Below are 23,581 nucleotides of genomic sequence, written 5' to 3'. Positions count from 1 at the left end.
CAAAATCAATGGTAAACAAACTCCTATGGCAAATTGAGTTCCTTGTGCAATTAGACACGCTAGCATCCCAGGAAGGCCCCGAGAGCTGCTGCTCCCCCTCTTCCTGGCCCAGACACCCACCCCCATGCCTTCTGCATATCTTCACAGATGACCATTGCATTTTCTGGAGACACGCTGAAGCATCTCCTTCCTCGCCCTCGGGAAAGCCTCATGGAAAACTGCATCATCTATCATCATGCCATTACCCCTCACATGGGGGTGGCTTTTGCAGGCCCCGCCTTGAGACAAAAGGGTGTCCATCGCTGTTGCATTTTGCCATCAAAAGTCACAAACTGCGTGGCTGGTGTAGCTCGGCTGTGTCCCGTGCACCAAGTTTGCAGGTTGATCCCTGGTAGGCGGAGTGCAGGAGGCAGGTGACCAGTGTTCTCTCTCACAGGGACATTTCTCTCTCCCTCTCTCTGCCTCTCTCTCTAAAAAAATCAATAAAAAATCTTTTTAAAAAGCCACGCACAAACTGACAGCCCAGCGTCTGCGTGCGCTGTGCCCTGAAGGTGCCTCCTGGATCGAGGACTCCCTGTTTTTGAAAAAATGCAACTGGCCACGCAGTCGGTGCTGGCAGCCCCTTCCGCCCGCCAGCCTCACTACCCTGGGATCGAGTCCATCTTTCCCACCTTCCTTCAGGAACCTGATTCTTAGGACATCGGAAGCCACTAAGGAGCAAAGCACGGAGACAGACAGAAAGACGGACAGGGCGGGGGTCACTATATTTATTTGCAGCCGTGGCTTTTAGTTTTTCTCTACCAAGGGCTCTACAGTGGCCCTGGGTGCCTTGTGGGGTGGCGGCCGGGAACATGTCCTTGAGGGGACAGAGCCGGCCTAGCGCCCCGTGTCCTTACCGCTGACTCCCACGTTTGCGCTCCGCAGGTCTGAGGAATCAAAATCGAACAAGTGCTTCCTGATCATGCAGATCTTCAGGGCCAGGAAGCCGGCCGAGATGGCCACGCCCAGCGCCGTCCCGATGAGGGCGTATTTGATGTCTGAAGGGTGAGGAGACATTGAATGATGGCTCTGAGGGGCCACCACCTGCCAAGGGCTTCCAGGCCACCCCCACATTCTGGACGAAGCCCAGGGTCATGCGTGTGACCCACTGAGGCCGACCTAACGTCCACTCTCTGGAGGGCACATTGGCTCTGGCTCCTTTACCCAGACCCTCCTCTCGGAACTCCGCCCGGCTCCCCTGGGCTGTGGAACTCTTCCAAGGGACCAGCGGTCCCTTTCTCTGGCCTCCTGTAGGCCTTCCTCACCACACTTCCATTAGTTCCTTTAATTGCCTGCTCTGTGAGCGCTGAAGGCAAAGGAATGAGGCCTGGCTCCCGGGGAACCTGCTGGCCACTGGGGAGCACAGGGCTCCCTCTAGTGCCCGGTGACGGGGCCGGGCTGACCAGGGAGGCCACTCTCCCGCAGGAGGTCACCGTGCCTGCCAGCGAACTCCCAGTTGGAGAGGAGCTGATCGTGCGGGAGGGAGGGGCCTGGGCACAGAGCAGGGCCGAGCCTGCTGTTGGGACAAGGCTGTGGGCAGGCCAGTAGGTGCTGGAGCTGCATGTTAGAGTGTGGACAAAGGTGGCCCGAGGACTCACATTCCCTTAGGACAGGCCCTTGGGCAGGACAATGTCCAGGAGAAAGCCGTACTAGCCACTCAGGCAGGCCTGCGGGGAGTGCCCTTCCTCTGTGTGACAGCTGTGAGAGGCCAACCGCTGCCCCACCCGCCTTGGTCTCCCGGGCAGAATCAGCTGGGCAGGCACCTACCAGTTTCGGCCCCAGTGGACTTGCCCGTTGCCAACACTTGAGCTCCTCCAACATCTGCAAAGAAAGAAAACCCCGAGTCTGTCAAAGCAGAACCGCTGGTGTGAGCAGGCCAGGCAGGGCTGGGGGGCCAGAGCCTGTCCTCGGCCACCCGCTCCCGCACGTCGGGAAGGCCTGCTGCAGGGACCGCTCCGCTGGGCCACCACCCTCAGGGGCACAGAGGTGGCCCTGGCTGCCTCCGACTGTCTTGGAGTCTTGATGGATTGCCAGAGCCCCGCAACACCCAGGCCGGGAGAGAGGGTTCATTGGTGCAGCCAGGCTGGAACTGGGACAGAGAAAGAAGAAAGGACAGAGTGAGTGAGGTGAAAAGAGCCAGAGAGCCAGGAACACAGAGAGAAACGCAAGGAAACATGCACACAGGGACACGCGGAGGGTGCGCCCAGCTCAGCCTGCAGGCCGGAGCCGGGAAGGAAGAGGAGGAGGAATGTCTAGTGTCGAAAGGCCTGGCACCCAGCACCCTTCCTTAACCTCGCCCGCCAGTAACTCTGACCTCTCAACTCCTGGCCCTCTCTAGCAGGGAGCCCATGGCCTGGGCTCAGTTCAACCCCTATTCCTCGCCCCACCCCCATGCTCCATCCTGTGTCCACCCCAAGCCCCAAGGCGCCCCTACATCCTCGGCCCAAACAGGCTCTCCAGGCTGTCCTGCCTCCGGCCCAGGGTCAGGGACTGAGTGAGCACCCGCCCCAGCCACTGCTCTGACAGCTGCAGGCACTCAGACAGGCCACACCCCTCCCCAGGAATCCCTGCTGGCCAGCTGCTGCAGGCGGCCTGTCCCTTCTGAGGGAGGGAAATCCTCCAGGCAGCCCTCCCCCTGCACTCCATCTCTGCCCTAAGCTCTAAGGAGCCGCTGTGTGAGGTCCATCCTGAGCTGCTGGCCTGCCGACCCCACCCCTGCCTCCTGGGCCCTAGGCCCCCTGCAAGTCCAAGTGCTGATTTTCCCAGGCTCTGCAGTGGACGGAGGATGGAGGAGGGTGGAGCGCCCTCGCGGGGCTGGCCTTCAAGCACAGCCAGGGCTCTCAGTGCTTCCACGGTCAGATCTGAGAGAGACACGGGAAGAAACTAGAGCCACTGCACTTGGAAGTTCTGGGTTCCCTGCAAACAGGAAGAGAGAGCCAGCATTCAGCAGACAGGCTCTCAAACCAGGGAAGGTCCCCGCTGCTGAGCAGGAGCTGGCTGTCCCAAGGCTGGTCTCCCTGGGGGCAGGCAGGACCGAGCCAGCCGGCAGACGCACGGAGCTGTGCTAGTAGGCACAGTGCTCGTAGGCAGTGCTGACCAAGTCTGCCTTGGCGGCCGGCGCTCCTTGCACTGTCCGGCTGAGCCCGGAGCAGGGGGTGCCGAGGCGAGCACTGCCCTTGCTGCTGCCTGGAGCAGAGCAGGGGCTGCCTCTCCCCAGGGGGCGGCTCAGGTTCCAGGGTGGCCTCACCCACGCAGTGTCTGCATGTGCCCAGGTCAGGCCCTGAACCCAGGAGCTCTCGCCAGGCAGACACCTGAGGCTATGCCTGCCAGAGGCTGCCTCCTTTGGCTAAGGTGCACAAAGGCACTATGGCTGAGTCTAGGGTCTCTGCTTCTTCCTCATGCCCATTGGGAAGTGCTATTGCCAGACGACCTGATACTCTACCACCATTCCCCCCTTCCCCTCCAAAAACAGCTGGTTTCCAGCCCCCTCTCTGCAGCCCCTCCCACCTCAGTCCTGCAGAGCACAGCCTGCCCTCTGCAAGTGCTTCCCCACAGGAAGGAGCCTCCTGCAGGAGTCAGTGGGGGAGGCCCAGTGGCCCCTTGGAAGGGCAGCCAGCAGAGAAAGGCAGCCAGCAGGCCTGCTCCCTGCTCCGGAGAGTGAGCGGAAGGCGCAGCGAGGCCTTGGCCCATCTCCCTTGGAATCTGACCCTCGCAGCGCCGTCCCTGACATCTGGATCCCATGCTGTGCACCCCTGTTGGGCCTGCCCACAGGGGGGCCGCACTCTGCGCGCCCTATTTGGGAAGAATCGGGCTGTGTGGTTGCAGCGTGGGGCAGTGGGGCAGCGGTGTGCACGGCGCTCGGGTGTTGTTCCATATGTATCTGAACAAAAATAGGGAAAGGTGGCCCGGAGTGTTTGTCAACTGAGGCCTGGCCATTCTCACCTTGGAACTTAAATATTGCAGAATGGCTTCTACCTTTGTATTTCACAAATTCCCACATTCTCAGCTAGAGGAAAGACCCCAGGTGTCTAGAAGAGGCATTCGTCACCTCCTAGCTGAGTCCGCACTAGGAGCGAGGCACTGCCGTGTGCTCCCAATGGCCTGGCAGGGAAGACAGGGTTGCCCTGAAGAGAAGGCCAGCGTCATTGGTGATCCTGACACCTGCCTGAAAACCTTGCCCACAACCGGAAGGGAGTCTGAGCAGCTCGTGTGCAGTGGACACTGCTGTGCGGCTGACCCACCTCCCCTGACCTTGGCCCCTCAGCTACTGGCAGCACCTGAGTTTTCCTTTGGGGAATCACCTGCATGCGATTGCCCAGGGCTGGCTCCAGGATGGACCTGTGACCCATGCCTGATTAATTAGCATATTCCTTCTTCCTGTCAGCAGTGATTGGTCATGGGCAGGGCAAGTGATCCAATTCAGGTCAGTGAGACTCAACTCTGGGACTTCAGGGACAATATGAAGAAACAGGGGCCTCTTCCAGGATTGGTCCTTGTGGGCTCAGAGAGGCTCCCTGGGTGGAGGGGACCTGTGAGATGGAAGCGGGTCAGACCGAGAACAAGCCCTAAAGACAGTTCTGAGCCCTTGAATCCAGCCGTGCCTAAAGCACCTCTTTTCTTCTAGATGATTCAGTCACCTCAGTAAGAAAACACCTTCTCCATCCTGATCTCATCTGAGCTAAGTAACTAATCTGAATCCGAAGAGTCCATGACATAGGTGGCAGGTCCTTCCCAGGGAGCCCCTGGAACTTGGGTTGGCGAAGCAGGAATGGGACAGAGGACAAGGGTTTCACAGCACAGCCTCACCGGCCCCAGTTGAGCGCCGCCTGCTGCTCTGCGCTTTCACCGGCTGCCCTTCTGTGCGATGCCTCGTGTCCGTGGAGAGCTCTTGCTTATCCTGAAGACTTACCACCAGGGCCCCTCCTCTAAAATCCTGTGCTCTCTGTTGGTCCAGGATCACCCTGCCACCCCGCCTGAGAATGGAACACCCACCACCCGGTGGGTGGGACGCACGGGCACACTCCTGCAGCCACTGCGGGGGCCAGACCCGGCTGGAGAGCGCGGAAAGGGAACTGGAGTGCCAGTGAGAGGGGCAGCACAGTTATGCTTCACACAGTTTGACCCTGGCCTCACTTTTCTCATCTGAAGGTGGGGTATAAGCCCCTGACATAAGAGAGGGCTCCCCAAGACAGTTCCCTTCTCTCTGCCATTTGCAGATGAGGCACACGAAGCCCAGATGTGGCAGCTGTTGCCTGGAGGCGCCGGAGGCCCAGAGCAGGAAGCTGGCCACCGTGAAGCAGGCCTGGGCTCCGCAGCGCTCCTGCTCCCGTGGCTGCTGGGTTTGCACAGACCCTTCCTCTGACCCGGTTTCGACTCGCAGACACCACAGGCTCCCTGTGCACAACCCAGAAACCACCTGGAGTTGCTCCTCAATGCTTCTCCGGTCTCATTAAAGAGACCGCAGGTGCCAAACCTCAGATGAGCAGGCCACCGGTCCGGCTCTGCTGTCCTTGCTTCCTCTGAGGGCACGAAGGCTGAGGGAGCCACGGCTGCCTGAGCTGTACAGTCTCGAGACAGAAAGCAAAGGAAAGAGAACAGCAAAGCAGAGAAGGGGAAGGGGAAGGGGAAGGGGAAGGGGAAGGGGAAGGGAAGGGGAGAGGGAAGGACAGGGCAGGGCTGCCTCCAGGGACCATCACCCTCATTTCAGGGGAAGCACATAACCCTCTCAGGGTCCCACACCCGAATGGGGGCGTTGAACCCGGCCAGCTGGGCTCCACAGGAGTCTCTCACATGGGCCCAGGGGGTGGGGGCTGGGGGAGGAGCACACTGTGTCCTGTGGCTCAGGTGGAGCCTAGAGGGTCTTTGCTCTTTGTGGCCCAGGTCACCTTGGGAGCCCTCCCTGAAGGTCTCCAGAGCCTTCTGGGCCTCAGTCCATCCCTGAATTCTGTGGGGCTGAGCACAGTCAGCAGAAAACTGTGACAGACAGGGCATCCCAGCCAAGTCCTGGGTCTCAGCCACGGGCCCCAATGTCCCAGGACAGCCCTCTTGCCCCTGCAGCTGCCCTGCCTCCTGGCTGCTCACCTCCCTCCACGTGGCTCACCTCTCAGCCTCAACTCAGGCCCTCCATCCGGGCGGCCCGGCCCACCCCTCCTGCCCTTCTGTCCCAACCAGATGCGGTGCCGGGGACCCCTCCATGCGCATCCTCTCACAAACAAGCGCCAGTCAGGGCCACAGAGCAGTGGCTGAGCGAGGGCAGATTCCTGCCCTGAAGGAGGCCACAGATGCCAAGCAGACTGGCATGAAAGCTGTGCTCCTGGGACCCTAAGGAGCACGGAGTGAGCGTCCCTGGCCCAGGGGATGGCGCACCGTCCGCACAGGGGTGAGGCGATGATGTGAGGCCTGCAGACCACAGGGCCGGGACGATAATGGTGGGGTTGGGAGCAGGAGCAGGGGTGGGCACGTGAGGGAGCTGGGGCCTGTGCACACAGCAGACACTTTGGGGCGCTGTGGCAGCAGTGAGCAGCTGCTGAAGGATCACAGCGAGGCGGAGACGTAATCAACCTGCTCTCGGCAGAACTCCTCCTCCAGGGAGCCCTCCGGGACACCCTGGGTTGGATTAAGGAGCCTCCTCTGTTTCTCTCTCTGTTTCCTTCTGGGCTGAACTGTTCTCCTGATAGACTGCCCTTCCAAGTTGGGCCCTGACTCACTCATCATTGGGTCCCAGAAACACCTGGTAAAAAAAGTCAGTATTTGCTTAATGTAGGAGAAAGCCCTGTGTCCCCGTGTCCCAGGCCTCCGGGACAGCCTTCACCTCTCCCCCTGCACCGACTCCGTGGCCACGAGGCCGAGGCTTGCACAGGTCCCGCGCGGGCACAGTCCCGTCCTGGGCAGGAATGCCCAGCTGCGCGAGCATCTGTTCGTTCAGACAAGCAGGAGAGCGCGAGCAGTTCATCTTCCTGGGAACCATTAGCTGGTCATTTCGTGGAATCAGATTTAATAAAAGAAGCGGTTCAAGCAATTCTGGTGGGTAAATGAGGGCCTGGGTGTGGCAGGTGCTTACGGCCACTTTAAAGGGGAAGCACGCGCGGTCTGACTGGGAAGTGAGTGGAAGTGCGTGGACTTGTGGCAGCCAGGCCAGCGCTGGCTTCTCAGCCTCTCCGCTGTGGCCCCACCCAGGGAGCCAGGACCACAGGGGTCTCCTGGCAGGCACTCTGCCAGGCGCCCCTCCTGCCTTCACCTCCTGGGGCAGTTAGCTGGTGACAGCATTTAGAGCAGTGGTTCTCAACCTTCTGGCCCTTTAAATGAAGTTCCTCATGTTGTGACCCCACCATAAAATTATTTTCGTTGCTACTTCATAACTGTAATGTTGCTACTGTTATGAATCGTAATGTAAATATCTGATATGCAGGATGGTCTTAGGCGACCCCTGTGAAAGGGTCGTTCGACCGCCAAAGGGGTCGCGACCCACAGGTTGAGAACCACTGATTTAGAGGAATGAAATGTGAAAAAGCGAAGATGCTGAATACTGACCTCCAGAGAGACACCCCTAGAACCAGTGCTGGAAGTGACCCCTCTAAGACTAGGAGGGGGTAGTTCGATACATTTAAGAAAAGAAGTATTTGTTTATAGATTAAAGAGTACATTAGACATGCACTGTGTATAAGAAAGGTTGAAACAGGGAGTCATATAGGGGTCTGGGAAGAATTAATTCAATTTACATTATTTCTAATGGGGGAAAAATGATTCAGTTTTCAAACAAATCGCTTCTCCAACAGCCTTCTGAATGAATTACATTCAAGAACCAAGGTTCCACTGTATTAAAAAATTCAACCACCCTATCAAACAACAGGACCCAACACTAGCAGAAAACACATTCCCTGTAAACACTCCTGTAAGATATATTAAGAGAGACAATACTACAGGTCAAACCTGAACAAATTTGGAAGAACTTAAATCATACAAAGTGTGTTCTCTGATCACAATTGATTGAACTGGAAATAAATAATAGAACGATTACATGAAATTTTCCAAACACTGGGAAACTAACAATACTCCTAAATAATTCATGGGTCAAAGAAGTCCCAAGAGAAATCAAAAGATTTATTAACTAAGGACAATGAAAACACACGTATCAACTTTGTGAGACACAGCTAATGCAGTGCTGAGAGGGCAATTTATAGCCCTGAATGCCATTTTTTACATTAGAAAAAAGGAAAATCTTAAATTAATAATCTAATATTCCACTTGAAGAAACCAGAAGAATATCAAAATAAAGCCAGAGCAAGCAGGAGGAAGTAATAAAACAAGAGCAGAAATCAATGCAATTGAAAGCAAAAATAATACAGAAAACCAGTGAAACAAAATACTGGTCCTTTGAAAAGATTAATCAAAGTGACAGACATGTGGCAAGATTAACAGGGGAAAAAGAGAGAAGACATCAATTACCAAGGTCAGAATGAAGCAGAGATTTCACCACAGACCCTGCAGACCTCAGAAATGGAAATAAGGAACTACCACGAACAACTCTATATACATAAAAACCTGATGACTTACATAAAATTCCTCAAAAAATCCAAACTATCACAGCCCTGGCTGGGTGGAGGGTCATCTGGTACACCAAAGGGTTGCAGGTTCGATTCCCAGTCAGGGCATATACCTAGGTTGTGGGCTCCATCCCTGGCCCCAGTGCATATGGGAGGCAACCAATCGATGTCTCGATGTTTCTCTCTTACATCGATGTTTCTCTCTCCCCTTTCCTCTCTACAAAATCAATTAAAAAACATATCATTGTATGAGGATTTTAAAAAAGAAAAGAAAAAATTACAAGTTATAGTAACCCACCCAATATGAAATTTGGGACATTGAATTCATAATCTACAAACTCCCCCAAAGGAAATCTACAGCCCTAGAGCATTTTATGGGAGAATTCTAACAAATGTTTAAAGAAAAATTAGCACCAACACTCTACAATCCCATCCAGAAAACAGAAGAAGGAACACTCCATCATTCATTTTATGACGACAGCATTATCGTGACCTTAAAACCAGATAAAAACAATGCAAAAAACAAAACTGCAGACCACTGTCTCTCAGGAATATAGATCCAAAACCCTTACCAAAATGTTTTCAAATAGAAGTCAACATGATAAAAGAATTATACATGTGACCAATGGAGTCTATTCAGGGATGCAAGACCTGTTCGATATCAAGAACCTATGAAAGTAATCCACCCTAGTAACCAGCTAAACAAGGTAAACATCACATAGTCATATTCAGTGAGGCAGAAAAGGCATTTGACAGAATTCCACACCATTCATAACAAAAACTCTCAGAAAACTACAAACAGAGGAAAACTTCTTCAACTTCTAAAAAAGCAAAACACAAACCATAGCTGGCATCATACTTAATAGTGAGAACCAAGATGATTTCTCACTAAGTTCAAGGATAAGGCAAAGATATCAGCCATCACCATGCCTCTTCAGCGTAGTACGGGAAGGTCCTGCCAACCCAATAAGTGAAGAAAAGGAAATAAAAGGTCTAATACTAGAACCAGTTTGAAAGGGAGACACCACTGTCCTAGGTGCAGATGACACCATGGTCTATGTAGAAAATCCCAAGACATCTAAAAAGTAACTCTTAGAACTACAAGTGAGTTCAGCAGGAGGCAGGGTACAAGACTAACACGCACTTCGATTGCACTTCTGTGTACTAACAATTACACACAGAGAGAGAAAATGTAAATACAACACAATTCATAATCACTTAGAGATGCTTGGGTGCAAGTCTGATAATACATGTACTGGTTTCATATGAAAAACTCTACAAGGCTGATAAGAGAAATAAAAAAAACTTAAATGGAAATATTTATGAAATTCATGGAAACTCAGTATGGCAAATATGTCAACTATACCCAAATTGATAAAGAATTAATGTAATTCTATCAAAATCCAAGCAAAATTTTTGTTGTTATAGATAAGATTATTGAAGGGTAAAGAAACTAGGATCGTTAAAAACTTTTTTTAAAAGAAGAATAATGTAGGAGTTACTCTCCCATCTTAAAATACATATACCTACAGAAATCAAGACTGTGTGTTATTGGCAAAGTACCAGACACATCTATATAATAAAGAGCCAGGGCCATAATACTGAAGGTTGGATCAGACCAGAAGTCAGTGCTGGCGACCCAGCACTGACTGGGGCGATGCAGACCCAGCACTGACTGCCTAGAGGGCTGTGGATCAGGCCCAGAGAGAGGCCTGCAGACAGAGAGGCAGGGTCTGATCTGAAGCCTCTGTGGCAGCCATTGATCAGAACTTGCCTCTCTTTCTCTCCAGGTCTGGCCAACAGCCCTGCCTCCATTTCTCTCCAGGCCTCCACAGGGGCTGCTGATTAGCCCCGCCTTTCTAATCAGGCCCCGTTGATAGGCCCAGAGACACTGACTGGCATAGAAATTGACCAATCAGAACCAAATCTGGGTCAACTGTGAGGAGCCAATAGCTGTGTAGGAGGTGGAGCTTTTGATGCTGACTGGCATAGAAACTGACCAATCAGAACCAAATTGGCCAGCAGAGGAGGGCAGTTGGAGGCAAGATCAGACTGGCAGGAGAGGGCAGTTAGGGGCAATCAGGTTGGCAGGGGAGAGCAGTTATGGGTGAGCTCATGCTGGCAGGGAAGGGCTGTTGGGGGAGAGATCAGGATAGCAGGGGAGGGCAGTTGGGGGCTATCAGGCAGGCAGGCAGAGAGGTTAGGGACAATCAGGTAGGTAGGCAGGTGAGTAGTTAGGATCCAGCGGTCCCAGATTGTGAGACGGGTGTCCCACTGCCGGTTTAGGCCCGATCCCTGTGGTCTGACATCCCCCGAGGCATCCCCAATTGGATTGGGTGCAGGCTGGGCTGAGGAAACACCCCCTCTGTGTACAAATTTTGTGCACCAGGCCTCTAGTATGTGTGTGTGTATATATATATATATGATTGCCTAAATGATTGCTACAACCGGACAACCAGACCAGATAACCGGCCGGTAGTTATAACATGCACTGACCACCAGGGGTCAGATGCTCAACATAGGAGCTGCCCCCTGGTGGTCAGTGCACTCCCACAGCCAACCTCCTGCAGCCAGCCAACCTCCTGCAGTCCCTCTCCCTGGCCGGCCAGTCCCAATCAGCTCTAATCGCCAGCCAGGCCGAGGAACCCAACCAGTGCACGAATTTGTGCACCAGGATTCTAGTCTAAATATATATATAAAAGCCTTAAGGACCATTTGAGTATTTCACTGTTCAACCGGTACCTGTGACGTGCACTGGCCTGCAGGGATCAGGCCGAAACTGGCAGTCTGACATTCCCTGAGGGGTTCCGGAATCAAGAGGGCACAGGCCAGGCCGAGGGACCCCACTGGTGTATGAATCCATGCACTGGGCCTCTAGTACATAAATGAAAAGGAAAGGGTAACTCAGAAATCACCCACACAAGTATGACCACCTGGTTTTTGCCCAGGGAGCAACATCAGTTCAATCGAGGAAGGTGGGCTTTCAGCCCAGCATGCTGGAGCAGCTGGGTGTTTATGGGGAATAGTATCTTGACCCAAATTCACAAAGGAACTTAAAGTGGGTAAGAGATTTAAATGAAAAGTATAAAACTATATCACTGTTAGAAGAAAATGTAAGATAAAATCTCGATGACTTGGAGCTTGGTGAAAACTTCTCAGACATGATATCAAAAGCATGATCCATAAAAAAAATCAGTAAATTAGACTTAATTAAAATGAAACATTTTTGCTGTGAAAGACCCTGTGAAGAGAATGAAAGACAAGCTAAGGGACTGGGAGGACATATTTGCAGATCATATATCTGATTAAGGACTCATGTGGAATATATTAAGAACTCTTAAAATTCGGTATTTAAAAAAAGACAACACAAAACAACTCACAAGCAATCCAGTTAGAAAATGAGCAAAGCCATGACGAAAAGGCTCCCCGTATCAGGAAATCTCTCTCGCTTCCTGGGGCCCAGCGTCTCCCTTTCCCCGGGCTGACTCTCTGAGAGGCCTGGGGTATGCGTTTCCTGTGTTACACTGCGGTGATTTGTTACACGGAAAAAGAAACAATTCATCAAGAGCTCTCTCTCACTGGAATCCGCACACCATCTGAGCCATCCTCTTGGCAGGAGCCTGGAGCCGGGGAAAGCTGTCAGGAAAGATTTTTACAAAGATCTCAGGGACTCTGAGCCAAGGAATAGAGTGATGACTTTGACTTGTAAGATAAAAACGAATTTAATTCTCTGTACCCTGCCTCTGCCATCTTTTCATTATAAATTAAGGTGAGGGAAAAGGCTGTTCTCTTCAATAACTCTGGCTCCTTTAATGAAGGATGTTTTAGGCAACTGGAACATAATTAAAGTGATATTGTATTTCTTTTATTAACGTGATTATAGTAATGCATAGATTTCAGTGGGTGCTTTCCAACGGGATTAAAATGGAGACAGATGGCTGGCATTTGGGTTGGAATTAGAGTCCATAGAAATATATTACACGCCAGCTTCGTAAAAGGAAGGTGCGGCCCAGCCCATGTGGCTCAGTGGCTGAGCGTCGACCTATGAACCAGGAGGTCAAGGTTCTATTCCCCCTCAGGGCACATGCCCAGGTTGTGGGTTCGATCCCCAGTGTGGGGTGTGCAAGAGGCAGCCAATCAATGATTCTCTCCCATCATTGATGTTTCTATCTCTCTAGCCCTCTCCCTTCCTCTCTGAAATCAATAAAAATATATTTTAAAAAATAAAAATAAAAAGGAAGTTGCAAACCTCTAATAAAATGTCTAAAAATTGTATCAGTTGTTTTCAATAGCTATTCTTAGAGCAATATTTTAGCAAACTTTAAAAATATTGATCGGTTGATGGTTAAATTGCACATAATTTATTTAGCATTGTGACAAGCACAATCCAAAACCTAGCTGTAAGTCTCTGTCATTATGCCCAAAGCAGGCTGGTGTCCTGTGGCTCCACTGTGACGCTGCAGGGCACAGGGCAGTGTGCGTTCTCGGGTGGGAAAGGGAAACCGGAATCTAACCATTAGGATATCGTGCAGGCCCCAAAGATTCTATGAAAAATGTCCTGTGAAAGAAAGGGAGGGAAGGTCTAAAATGCCAATGTCATGAAAGAGCCAAGGCTGAGATGTGAGGTCACAGAAGGCGACGGGCGTGGCTGCTCGCGGTGCCCAGCCTCCGCCGGCTTTGGCTCAGGCGCAGTGAAAGCTGCAAGGGCGCCGTGGGTCAGCCGGGGCCATGGCAGGTTATGTAACAGCATTTGTCGCTGTTAAATTTCCTGAAGCTGATCGCTGTGCTGTGGTTATATAAGAGATTACCTCTAGAGAAATACACATGAATGCTTTTAGGAGTTAAAATAAAACACACACACACACACACAAACATGTTGTGTGCAACTTAACTTTCAAATGGCTCAGAAAGAAAGTTCTCTTTCTCTCTCTCTCTCTCTCTCTCTCTCTCATAGATTTGATTATATCACATTTAGAGACTTCTGCAGAGCAAAGGATGCCACAAAGATGAAAGATAAACAACATACTGAGAGAAGATATTTGCAAATATTTGCAACACATGGCACAGACAAATAATTAATATCCAGAAAAAATACACAGAAGACCAATAACCAAATAAAACTAAAATGAAATATACAGAAAAGGAACCTAACTGTGTGGTAAATATAGGAAAATGGTTCTTCTCATTAGTAATCAGGAACACATAACCTGAACACTTGGCAATAACATTTTACAATCCCCCCACTGGCAAAGCATGAGAAGTCTGATCACACCAAGTATGCCTGCATCTGTGGGGTACAGAGAGCCCAGCCCTCCCGGTGGGAAGCGATTTGGCAAAACCAATAACGGGAGCCGTGCACACCGTGACTCGGCATCTCCTCTCCCAGGTGCGCCTCCTGGCACACACTGCACCCCAGGCCTGGGGGCGGGACCAGGGGGGCCGGTGGCGGCAGCAGCGCAGTCATGGAAAGCGAGGAACCACTCAGCCCCACTTGCACCAGAAAGGACAACGAAGCCACATGCAGTGTCGGGACCAACAGCACAGGCAGCTGCACGAGTACGTCAGGTTCATGTGGTCAGATGCGGTGGGCGCTGCCACGTGTGGACTGTGCTGCGTGCACCCAGGACCCAGGTCACGTCTTTACCACCTAGATTCTCAACCTTCTGGCCCTTTAAATACAGTTCCTCATGTTGTGACCCAACCATAAAATTATTTTCATTGCTACTTCATAACTGTAATGTTGCTACTGTTATGAATCGTAATGTAAATATCTGATATGCAGTATGGTGTTAGGCGACCCCTGTGAAAGGGTCGCGCCCCACAGGTTGAGAACCGCTGACCTAGAATGTGGCACAGGAAGGAAGTACAGCCAAACCCAGGTGTGGCGGAGAGGGTGGGCAGGGGGGGGAGGGAAGGGCGCAAGACAGAAGAGGGAGCCAAAAGGCTTCAACTCCATCTCTGATGTGGTTTCTTTGCTGAATATGTCAACTTATCATCTAGATACTTTTAAATACATTTACCTTTAAAACAACCAAAGTTTTAAATGTGTTAATTCATGATGTCAGGTCCATGAATGTTTATTATATTGATCAGTTTTTTAAAATATTTTTAATCCTGGCCTGTGTTACAGAGACACAGGTTCAATTCCCAGTCAAGGCAAATCGATGAGTCTCTCTCACATTGATGTTTCTCTCTCTCTCCCTCTCCCCCTCCTCTCTTCCTTCCACTCTCTCTAAAAATCAATAGAAAAAATATCTGCAGGTGAGGATTAATAACAAAAAATACTTTTAGGATATTCAAAATCCGTTTTTTTCTAAACTCTCCCATTACTGTGGGGGGTCCCCTGTGAGCCTGATGTCACTGGGGTGACAGGCAGAGATGCTCCTCTCTCGGGTCCCTGAGGCCTCTTACCCACCCTCACTTTGCCCCCGAGGGACCGGCTGGGCACCTGGCCTCCCAGGTCACTCATTAGTAAGTTGTACTGGGTAACCCCCTAGGGCCCTCCCCCAGCCCATTAAGGGAAAACCCTTCTCCTTGCTGCTTTCAATAGGCTGCCATGTTATACTTTTTTTGTTCACAGAAATTTATTTATTGGAATTATGAATATACTAGAGGCCCGGTGCACAAAAATTTGTGCACTCAGGGGTGGGGGGTCCCTCAGCCCAGCCTGTGCCCTTTCGCAGTCTGGGACCCCTCGGGGGTGACCACTTGCTGGCTTAGGCCTGCTCCCCGGAGGATTGGGCCAGGATGGCAATCAGACATCCCTCTGGCAGCCCAGCAGCCTTCGGGGGATGTCCACTTGCCAGCAGGGAGCAGGCCTAAACTGCAGTCGGACATCCTTAGTGCTGCTGAGGAGGCAGGAGAGGCTCCCACCACCATTGCTGTACTGGCAGCCATCAGCCTGGCTTGTGGCTGAGCAGAGCTCCACCCATGTGAGAGCGCCCTGACCACCAGAGGGCAGCTCCTGCATTGAGAGTCTGCCCCCTGGTGGTCAGTGTGTGTCAGAGTGACCAGTCATTCCCAGTCTTTCTGCTGTTAGGGTCAGTTTGCATATTACCCTTTTACTATATAGCAGGGGTCCTCAAACTACGGACCGCAGGCCACATGCAGCCCGCCGAAAACATTTATCCGGCCCACCGGGTGTTTTTGCCGCCGCTGCCTGTCCTGCTTAGCAGCCGACTCATCCAGGGCCCGCAATGTGCATGTGTGGAATGTCTGAGGAACTGTGATCTGGCCCCCAGTTTAAAAAGTTTGAGGACCTCTGCTATATAGGATAGAGGCCTGGTGCATGGGTGGGGGCTGGCTGGTTTGCCCTGAATGGTGTCCCGGAACAGGGTGGGGGTCCCCCTTGGGTGCCTGGCCAGCCTGGGTGAGGGGCTAAGGGTCGTTTTCAGGCTGGCGGGCAACTGAAGCTCCTAGCCTCTCCTTTTTTTCTTTTTATTTTATTCTGGGATTTATTTACCTTCTATAGCTGTCACTGGAGCTGAGAGCCGGCTCCAGCTCTGAGGCTGCAGCTGGCTGAAAGCAGGTATCTGGAGCTTGTTTAGCTTTTATAATTGCAACTTTGTTGCTTAGAGTGTAGCTTAGAGCAGGGCAAGGCAGGCGGGGAATGTTGGCTTCCTCCGTCACTGGAGGAAGCAAGTCTCATGTTCGCTTCAGCTGCCTGGCTGCCGGCCGCCATCTTGATTGGCAGTTAGTTTGCATATCTCGCTGATTAGCCAATGGGAAGGGTAGCGAAGTTACGGTTAATTACCATGTTTCTCTATTATTAGGTAGGATATGATCATTATGAAAAATTCCAACACAGAGAAACTAAAAAAAAAAAAAAATGCCTGGTCATCCTATTTTCTAAGAAGAATAAAGGATACTATTCACCATTTGCAGTCAGGTTTTGGTTAGGTGAGCAAACAATCACAAAATCTAATCGCACCATCGTGACTGCTGATCTGCGGCCGTGTCACTCCCCCTCTGTCGGCTTCAGGCCTGGGTGTGTCTTTCACCAAACACCCTGGGTGTTTGAAACCACAGAGCATAGGGCGTGAGCCAGATTCCTGCCGATATGGCTGTTTCTGCTTTTCACCGTGGTCAGCAATGCTGGGTGAGAGTCTATTAAATATTTGGGGAGCTTCGCCCTATTATTTCATTAAGATAAGCCCTGAAGTTGGGATTTCTGGTTTATTGCCAAATTGCCTCTGGGAAGGTTGGATCAATGAGTTCCCTGAGAATCCGGTGGTGAGTGTGCAGCTCGTGTCAGATGCTGGCTGCAGGCTGGGTGCTCAGCACGCGAGACAGAGCGAATTCCCAGCCCAGCCCTGGGAGGGGTGCTGTTAGCATCCCCAAGTCACAGAGAGGAAATGCACCCACGGAGATGAGCAACCTGCCCCTCTCTGAGCTGCTGAGTTCAGCAAGGGTGGATGCTCAGGGGGTTAGGGCAGAGGCTCACTCCTAACCACTTCTCTACTCGGAGTTCTGAAAGCACCACTAGCTGGGACACCGTGGCCACGTCCTAACAGCCTCCCCCGTAGAATGCAGGCAAAAGCGGGACCTGCTCCCCGGCTGCTGTGGGCACTGAGTGAGCGCATGCAGCGTCTAACGGAGGCAGCAGTCCCGCAGGCCAGGGAGGCACTAGGAGACCTCAGGTGTGCTTGCTTCTTTCCTTATTGGTGAGCTCGAGCACTGGAAAGGCTTACTATTGGTTGGTAATTCTTTGTATAATCTGCACAGTTTGGGGTCGGGCTTCTTAAACTTAACTTCCTTTTCCCGCAGGACAGACGATCTAAATAGGTCAAAAGCAGAAGCAGGGTTAGAACTTCTGCCACCTTCTGCCACTTTACTGAGCGCACTGGGCACGAGCTGCCCTGCAGGCCCTGGTCTTGCTCGCTGGGCCTCCCGTGCCTCGTTGCCACTGTCAGGGAGTGTCCCCACGTGTAAAGTGGTGGATGCTGTGGCTGTCTGTCTGCAGTTTTCTGCTGGGCTTGCTGCGGGCCTCAGAGGCCCGCCGTGTGAGTAACGTTAGGCCGCCTGCTGGCCTCTGAGTCTTGGCCCAGGGCGAGCTCTGGGAAAGAGCCCCTTGTCTACAAGAGGCGCCCGCTGCCTTTTCGAGAGAGAGCAGTTGCTGGCAAAGGGGGTTTTGCCAAGTTGCGTGGCTCTGGCCTCCTCTGCCTGCCTCCCTCTAGCACATTTCTGCCGTCCCTCTGTGCCTTCCCTCTGCCTCTCTCGGTTTCTTCCTGTGTCGCTGGCCATCTGCTTCTCCCCCCACATCTGGCTGCGCTTCTCACTGGCCTCTGCCTCTGCCCTGGTCCTTCTTTGATGCACAGGGTTAGAGGGTAAGAAACAAAGGTGCCTCCGCATAAGGCGGCCACTTCCCTCCCTGACAGACGCTCCCACCAGCTGTGGAGGGGCATCCACGGGCCTGCATTTTCTCATCTTGTGGAATTGTTTTGATTTGACTTGATTAAGTTGAACTTAATGTGCACACTATCCTGAAAGATAAACATTATCACCCACTCTATTGGCTCAGAAACTGATGCTCAGCGGGCCTGAGGTTTGCTCTGTGGGCAATGGAGCCATCACAGTCACAGCCAGAGGTGCCTGGGTCCCAAGCCCAGAGCTCTTCCTGCTACATCACCCTTTCCGGTTCTCCCAGGCCCGGGAGCATTTGTAAGCTGCAGCTGGAGTGAACCAGACAAGAGCAATGCTCACTGTCGATCAAAGTGAGCACAGGGACACAGCCATGCTTCAGGGACCGAGCCCCAGTGGGCAAATGCTCACCCAGTCCCTCACCACCCACCCCCAGCAGAGTAACACCCCCTCACCGCACCCCCCACTTACCCAGGAGGAGGAGGAGGGACCTCAGAAGACCGGCCGCCCAGCCCATGCTGGCTGCTCCCGGCCCTGCAGAGCGGCCGGCAGGCTGTGTGGCCTGAGCTCCTGGGGACCACAGCCAAGCCCACGGGTCGGAAAGGGGAGGAAGCCACTGCCACGCCCCACGCTGCTTAGTTCCTCCCCAGCCTGTCTGTGGGCAGGGCTGCCGGAAGGCCCGACCCGGCCTCTGCCCAGGGTGGAGGGCTGTGGCCCACGGTGAGGGCCACTGGGACATGTTGGGCGCTGGTTTGCCTCCTGTAACCCGCCCACCCCCCCCCCACCCCCCCCCCCCCACACACACACACACAGCACAAGACGGAAACACAGCTGGGTGCAGATTCCTGCCCAGAGACCCAGGCCTCGGGGGGGCAGGTAGAGGGAGGACGAGGATGTGGGCAAAGCTGCTGGGCCTGGTGCCCAGCTCCTGCAGGGGTCAGTCCCCGCCTTGGGCAGGTCAGAAAGCTGCCATCACCGGCCCACGTCTCAGAATAACATTTTAAATTCCTCAAATAAAGTATAGGGATTATAGAAGAAGCCAGCTAATACTGAAATGCGGTTATAAAAATACTTAGAAAACGGACTTATGACATAGAAATATATGTGCTTCTATATCCACCCAGTAAGTGGGAGGGAGACATCTACTGCACTGACACTGGAGGGTGTGATGCACGGGCGTGTGCGCACTGGGCGATGCCCACACTGATGCCGCAGGGGCACAGGGTCAGGCTGGCGCTCCCAGGAGGAAGGCGAACTTTCCAGGAGACACTGCAGACAGAGACGGGACTTCCCCTCCAAGCGCACAGACCCGAGGGGCGCCCCGGGGGCCCCAGCGCTCCCCACAGATGTGGGGCCCAGGTGTCTGTTCTCCTTTTTGACACCTGCCAAGCCACGAACTCAAGTGTGTAAGAAATGCCGCTGTTTGACAGTGCAGCCTTGGGCTGTGGTTAGCAGAAGTAAGAAGGCAAAGGAAAGAAATGTGGGCATTTAGGGGCAGGCCACAGGGAATCACATAGATAAATGTGATCCGGTCTCACCATAAATACATATATATGTGGTGTTGTTTCACTATTATTTCCTCATTATAAAAGTTATACTTATGCCTTTACATATGGCTTAATTTCTTTCCTTATCTCTGCGTAACTGTACACAGTTCTGTTGCTGACCCAAGAATAATATTGTGATTCTAAATTTTCTCAAATATGTCCAGGTCATGATAAAAAGTATAAAGTCCATTAAGGTACTAATGCAAATTTCATTATTAAAGTAATTAATCCTGAAATAATGAAAGCAGCAAAACCCAAAAGCAACTTTCATTTTCAATTTTTTCCCAGTGCTTCGTGGGAGCTGAGGACCGGGGCGGTCGTTAATGTGACTTTGGGGAAGCCATGGACTAACGCCAAGTTCAACAGCTCAAAGCTCCTTTGGCTCGGGCTCCAGCCAGAGAAACCTAGCATGGCTGCTAAGAGCCCACTTCAAGGGGAGCTTGGGGGACAGAGCATCTTCCTCCCGGTGGGCATTTAATTTCTTCCACGCGTCGCCACCTGCAGGCTGTGTGAGAAATAGGGAACTCTGGTGTACGCAATATTTCCCACACTATTGAAAAGAGGAACTTCATTCTTAGCCCATATCTCTTAGAAGGTTGCAAAAGTTAGCATTCATCAAATTTGAAGACCAGCAAAAATGCAAACCATGCAGATGCCCTGTGTCTTGACTTCAACCTTGGGTGATGGATTGTCTGTTATCTGGGCGTCAGGCAGCTTCTAAGAGAAGGCTGCAGATGATGGGAGGTCTCACATTCTACCCACCTTGCCAGGAGGATTACAACCTTCCCTGGCTTCTCTGCCTAGGAAACGAGGCTTGCGTCATTTACTAATTCCCAGTTCACAGATGGGATTCTGCCCAGAACCACAAGAATTTAGTACAAATATTAATTTCCTTTGTATTAACAAATGTTATAATCTAAATAAAGATTCTAAAAATGGACCTACATGAAAAATCTCTTCTTACCCAAACAAATCCCCAAATCTAACTGCTTGGGAAATACCCGACCAGGGTATTGCTTACTAAAGCAGACAAAAACGTTGGAGAGAGAAATAGTGTTGGGGTTGAGTCAGGCTTGTTAAAAAGAAATTTAGAGTCAGTTATAATGTAGTGATTAAGAACATAGAGTTGGGGGCCAGATGGTCTTGACCCAAACTTAACCTCTCTGCTTCTTAGTTTCTTTATTTTTAAAAGAGAAATAAAAATGTACTCATAGGGTTGTTATGAGGAGTAAGTGAATACGTGCATATGTTCCTCCTAAAACAATGATCGGTGCATTGTTACTATAAGTGTAAGTGGTTGATGTACTTTTTTGTGATGTTGATTTACAAAAAGTGAACCCAATTGTGAGTGGCCTATAAAATGAATACTACAAATCTATACTGACAGATACAAGGGGTGGCTTAAATAAGTGGGGACTTCCCACACATTCCCTCATGCATTAGCATAAGGCCCCTGGGGACCAGCACAGGGCCTCACAGAAGAAAACTGGTGAATCCCCAAGGGCTACACTGACAATTGTGAGAAATCGTGTGGAGACAGAAGGTGGTTGAGTCTCAACATGTGCGGTGGAAAGTGGCAGCCAGGCACCACACCCCAGGCTCAGGATCAGGGAGAGCTCTCTACTTGACCTTCCCTCACTTGAATCGCCTGGATGAAGCAAAAATACAGCAGGCCAGCTGGAGTTGGTGCATTATCATCATGGCAGCACCGGAGGGAACTGACCAATGACACGTGGATGTTGATTGGCCTACCCCTGAGCACGTTCCAACACTGCCTCCGCCCCTTCTCCACTCTCAATACACATATGCCTACAGCACGGAAGCCAGCTGTATCTGGAACTGAGAGGAGGGCCAAATTACCGAGCAGTCCCATGAGGACTCCAAAGCTTTACGGTTTAGGAGCAGAGGAAGCATGCAAATAAGCAGTGCTTGAACCCAGAACCTAAAGCCAGAGGAATCTCCACCCATCACGACCCAGCCCTCTTAGTACAGCACAATTGGAGCTGGGATTTTGCTGATGTTCAGTCTATATCACTAACCAAGGCAACAGATCATCCTAAAATAATACGAGTTCACAGGGAAAAGTAACAAGACATCTGAAAAGCACAAGTGCTAAATATGAAAAGTAGAAAAGCCAACCATATGATGACAGAGGAATTAGAGTTAATGGAGCAGAAAAAAAAAACATACACCACACAATAATTTAACATAAGCATAAAAAAATATACCCAGAGAAGTAAGAGAGGCTAGTGGAAAACAGAAACAATCAGTAATGGGGGGAAAAATGGAGTCACTGGGTATAAAAGTATGTAAGTAAGGAGGAACACCATAGAGGACATGAACAGAAGAAAAACATAGCATAAAAATTAATTAGTGTGATTTTAAAAGGTTTAGTAACTCCCTCTGAAAACAGCATAAAGAAGAAAAAGAATAATAAATAAATGTTTAGAAGCTCAGAGGGCAGAAGTAAAAGTGTCAGCATCAATATAATTGGAATACTGAAAGAAGAGAAAAATGAAAAGGAATATCTGGAGAAATAATAAATTAAGTTTCTCAGAATTAAAGATTAATGATTTCAGACTGAAATGGCTCAGGAATGTTAAGAAGCATATATTCAGGTGGGGCAGTATATTTTATTTAAGTATATTTTATTGAAATTGAATAACGTCATAGAAAAAGAAAATTTTCTAAGAGCTTCAAGAGAGAGAATATACATCACTGACAAAGGAAAAATATCAGGTTATATCCAATATCTCAACAGATACAATGGAAGTAATCATAAAATGGAGTATGAATAAAAGAAACTTTAAACCAAGAATTTTATATCCAGCTAAACCCATTTAAATGCAAAGACAAAAATATTCTCAGTCATGCAAAACTTCAGAATCTCTTTCAAAACACTCACAAGAAATACACCAGCAAATAGAGAAATCTAAAAAGCCAATGAAAGATAATGGAAGTTAGTGTTAAAGAATGTTTTTAAGTCTATTACTCAAATGTGGAATTATCCAAAGAATAAAGGAAATATATTTCTTTTCTTACATTGCTTCTTTTTCCATTCTTTACTTTCTCTTTTGATTTTTGAAATAATTCTGGATATACACACAAGCAGACATTTTCAGAAATAGAATTCTAGATATTCTAACGTGCAGTGGGAAGTGGGATGAACATAAAGACTGGGAGCACGTCAGGTGGAAGTAAGCACATGCCAAAGCCTATTGCAAGGAAGACAGAGGTATTGGTGAGCTCAAGAAATTTATGGGGAGAAAATCATAGGAATGGATCATGAGAGGTTAGGGATAGATATAAGAATAACAAACTTCGACTGTTTAAAATTTAAACAAACAGAAGAAAAATCAGTTTTGTAAAGGAGAAAAACAATAAACAACAACAAAAAGTAGAGTGAAAGGAGAGTAAAAGAATACGGTGGAAATAAATTATAACATAAAATAATTATGAAATAAGTAAGTGGGAAAATATCATTGTGATTTAAGCATAAACAAAAATTTCTTAAGACAAAAATTATAATAGTAAAAATTGATAAATTATACTTCATTGAAATTAAAAACTGTGCAGCAAAAGACATAAATAACAGAGTGAAAATACAACTTATAAAATGGAAGAAGATATTGATAATACATGTATTTGACCAGCCCTCATTTTTAGGTCTTCGTGTTTCTATGACACAAGACAATTCTCAATAGAAAAATGGGCAGAAGACTGGAGGAGGCACTTCACCAAACAAAGGCTATGTCAATAGTAAGAAATATATGAATAGGCGCTCAGTTACATGTGTTAGCAGAGAAATACAAATCAAAATATCAATACAATTCCACTACATACCCACCAAAATAGTTAAAATGATAAAAACAGAAAATGCCAATAGTTAGTAAAAATGTAGAGCTAGCCCTAACCGGTTTGGCTCAGTGGATAGAGTGTCAGCCTGCAGACTCAAGGGTCCCAGGTTCGATTCTGGTCAAGGGCATGTACCTTGGTTGTGGGCACATCCCCAGTAGGGAGTGTGCTGGAGGCAGCTGATCGATGTTTCTCTCTCATCGATGTTTCCAACTCTCTATCCCTCTCCCTTCCTCT

General features: G+C 50.1%; 1 protein-coding gene across 3 annotated transcripts in view; it reads right to left on the bottom strand.

The window, feature by feature from the left end:
* Positions 1 to 18,521, bottom strand: part of TMEM273 (transmembrane protein 273) — a 29,104-nt gene extending 10,583 nt beyond the window's left edge. For all 3 annotated transcript variants that reach the window (XR_011473608.1, XM_070433178.1, XM_070433179.1), the window contains exons 1-3: positions 18,414 to 18,521; positions 1,807 to 1,860; positions 897 to 1,037 (exon numbers count right to left, since the gene is read on the bottom strand). Coding sequence is in view for 2 of the 3 variants with exons in the window: in XM_070433178.1 (XP_070289279.1) it covers positions 897 to 1,037; positions 1,807 to 1,860; positions 18,414 to 18,459 (241 nt within the window). In the remaining variant the exon portion in view is untranslated. The remainder of the gene's footprint in view (positions 1 to 896; positions 1,038 to 1,806; positions 1,861 to 18,413) is intronic.
* Between the last annotated feature and the right edge of the window lie 5,060 nt (positions 18,522 to 23,581).

Source organism: Myotis yumanensis, unplaced genomic scaffold (assembly GCF_028538775.1).
Source record: "Myotis yumanensis isolate MYYU_CA2020_CCGP unplaced genomic scaffold, mMyoYum1.0.hap1 SCAF_13, whole genome shotgun sequence".
NCBI classification, from domain to species: domain Eukaryota; kingdom Metazoa; phylum Chordata; class Mammalia; order Chiroptera; family Vespertilionidae; genus Myotis; species Myotis yumanensis.
The sequence above is the reverse complement of the archived record's forward strand: the minus strand, read 5'-3'. Positions and strand labels throughout refer to the sequence as shown.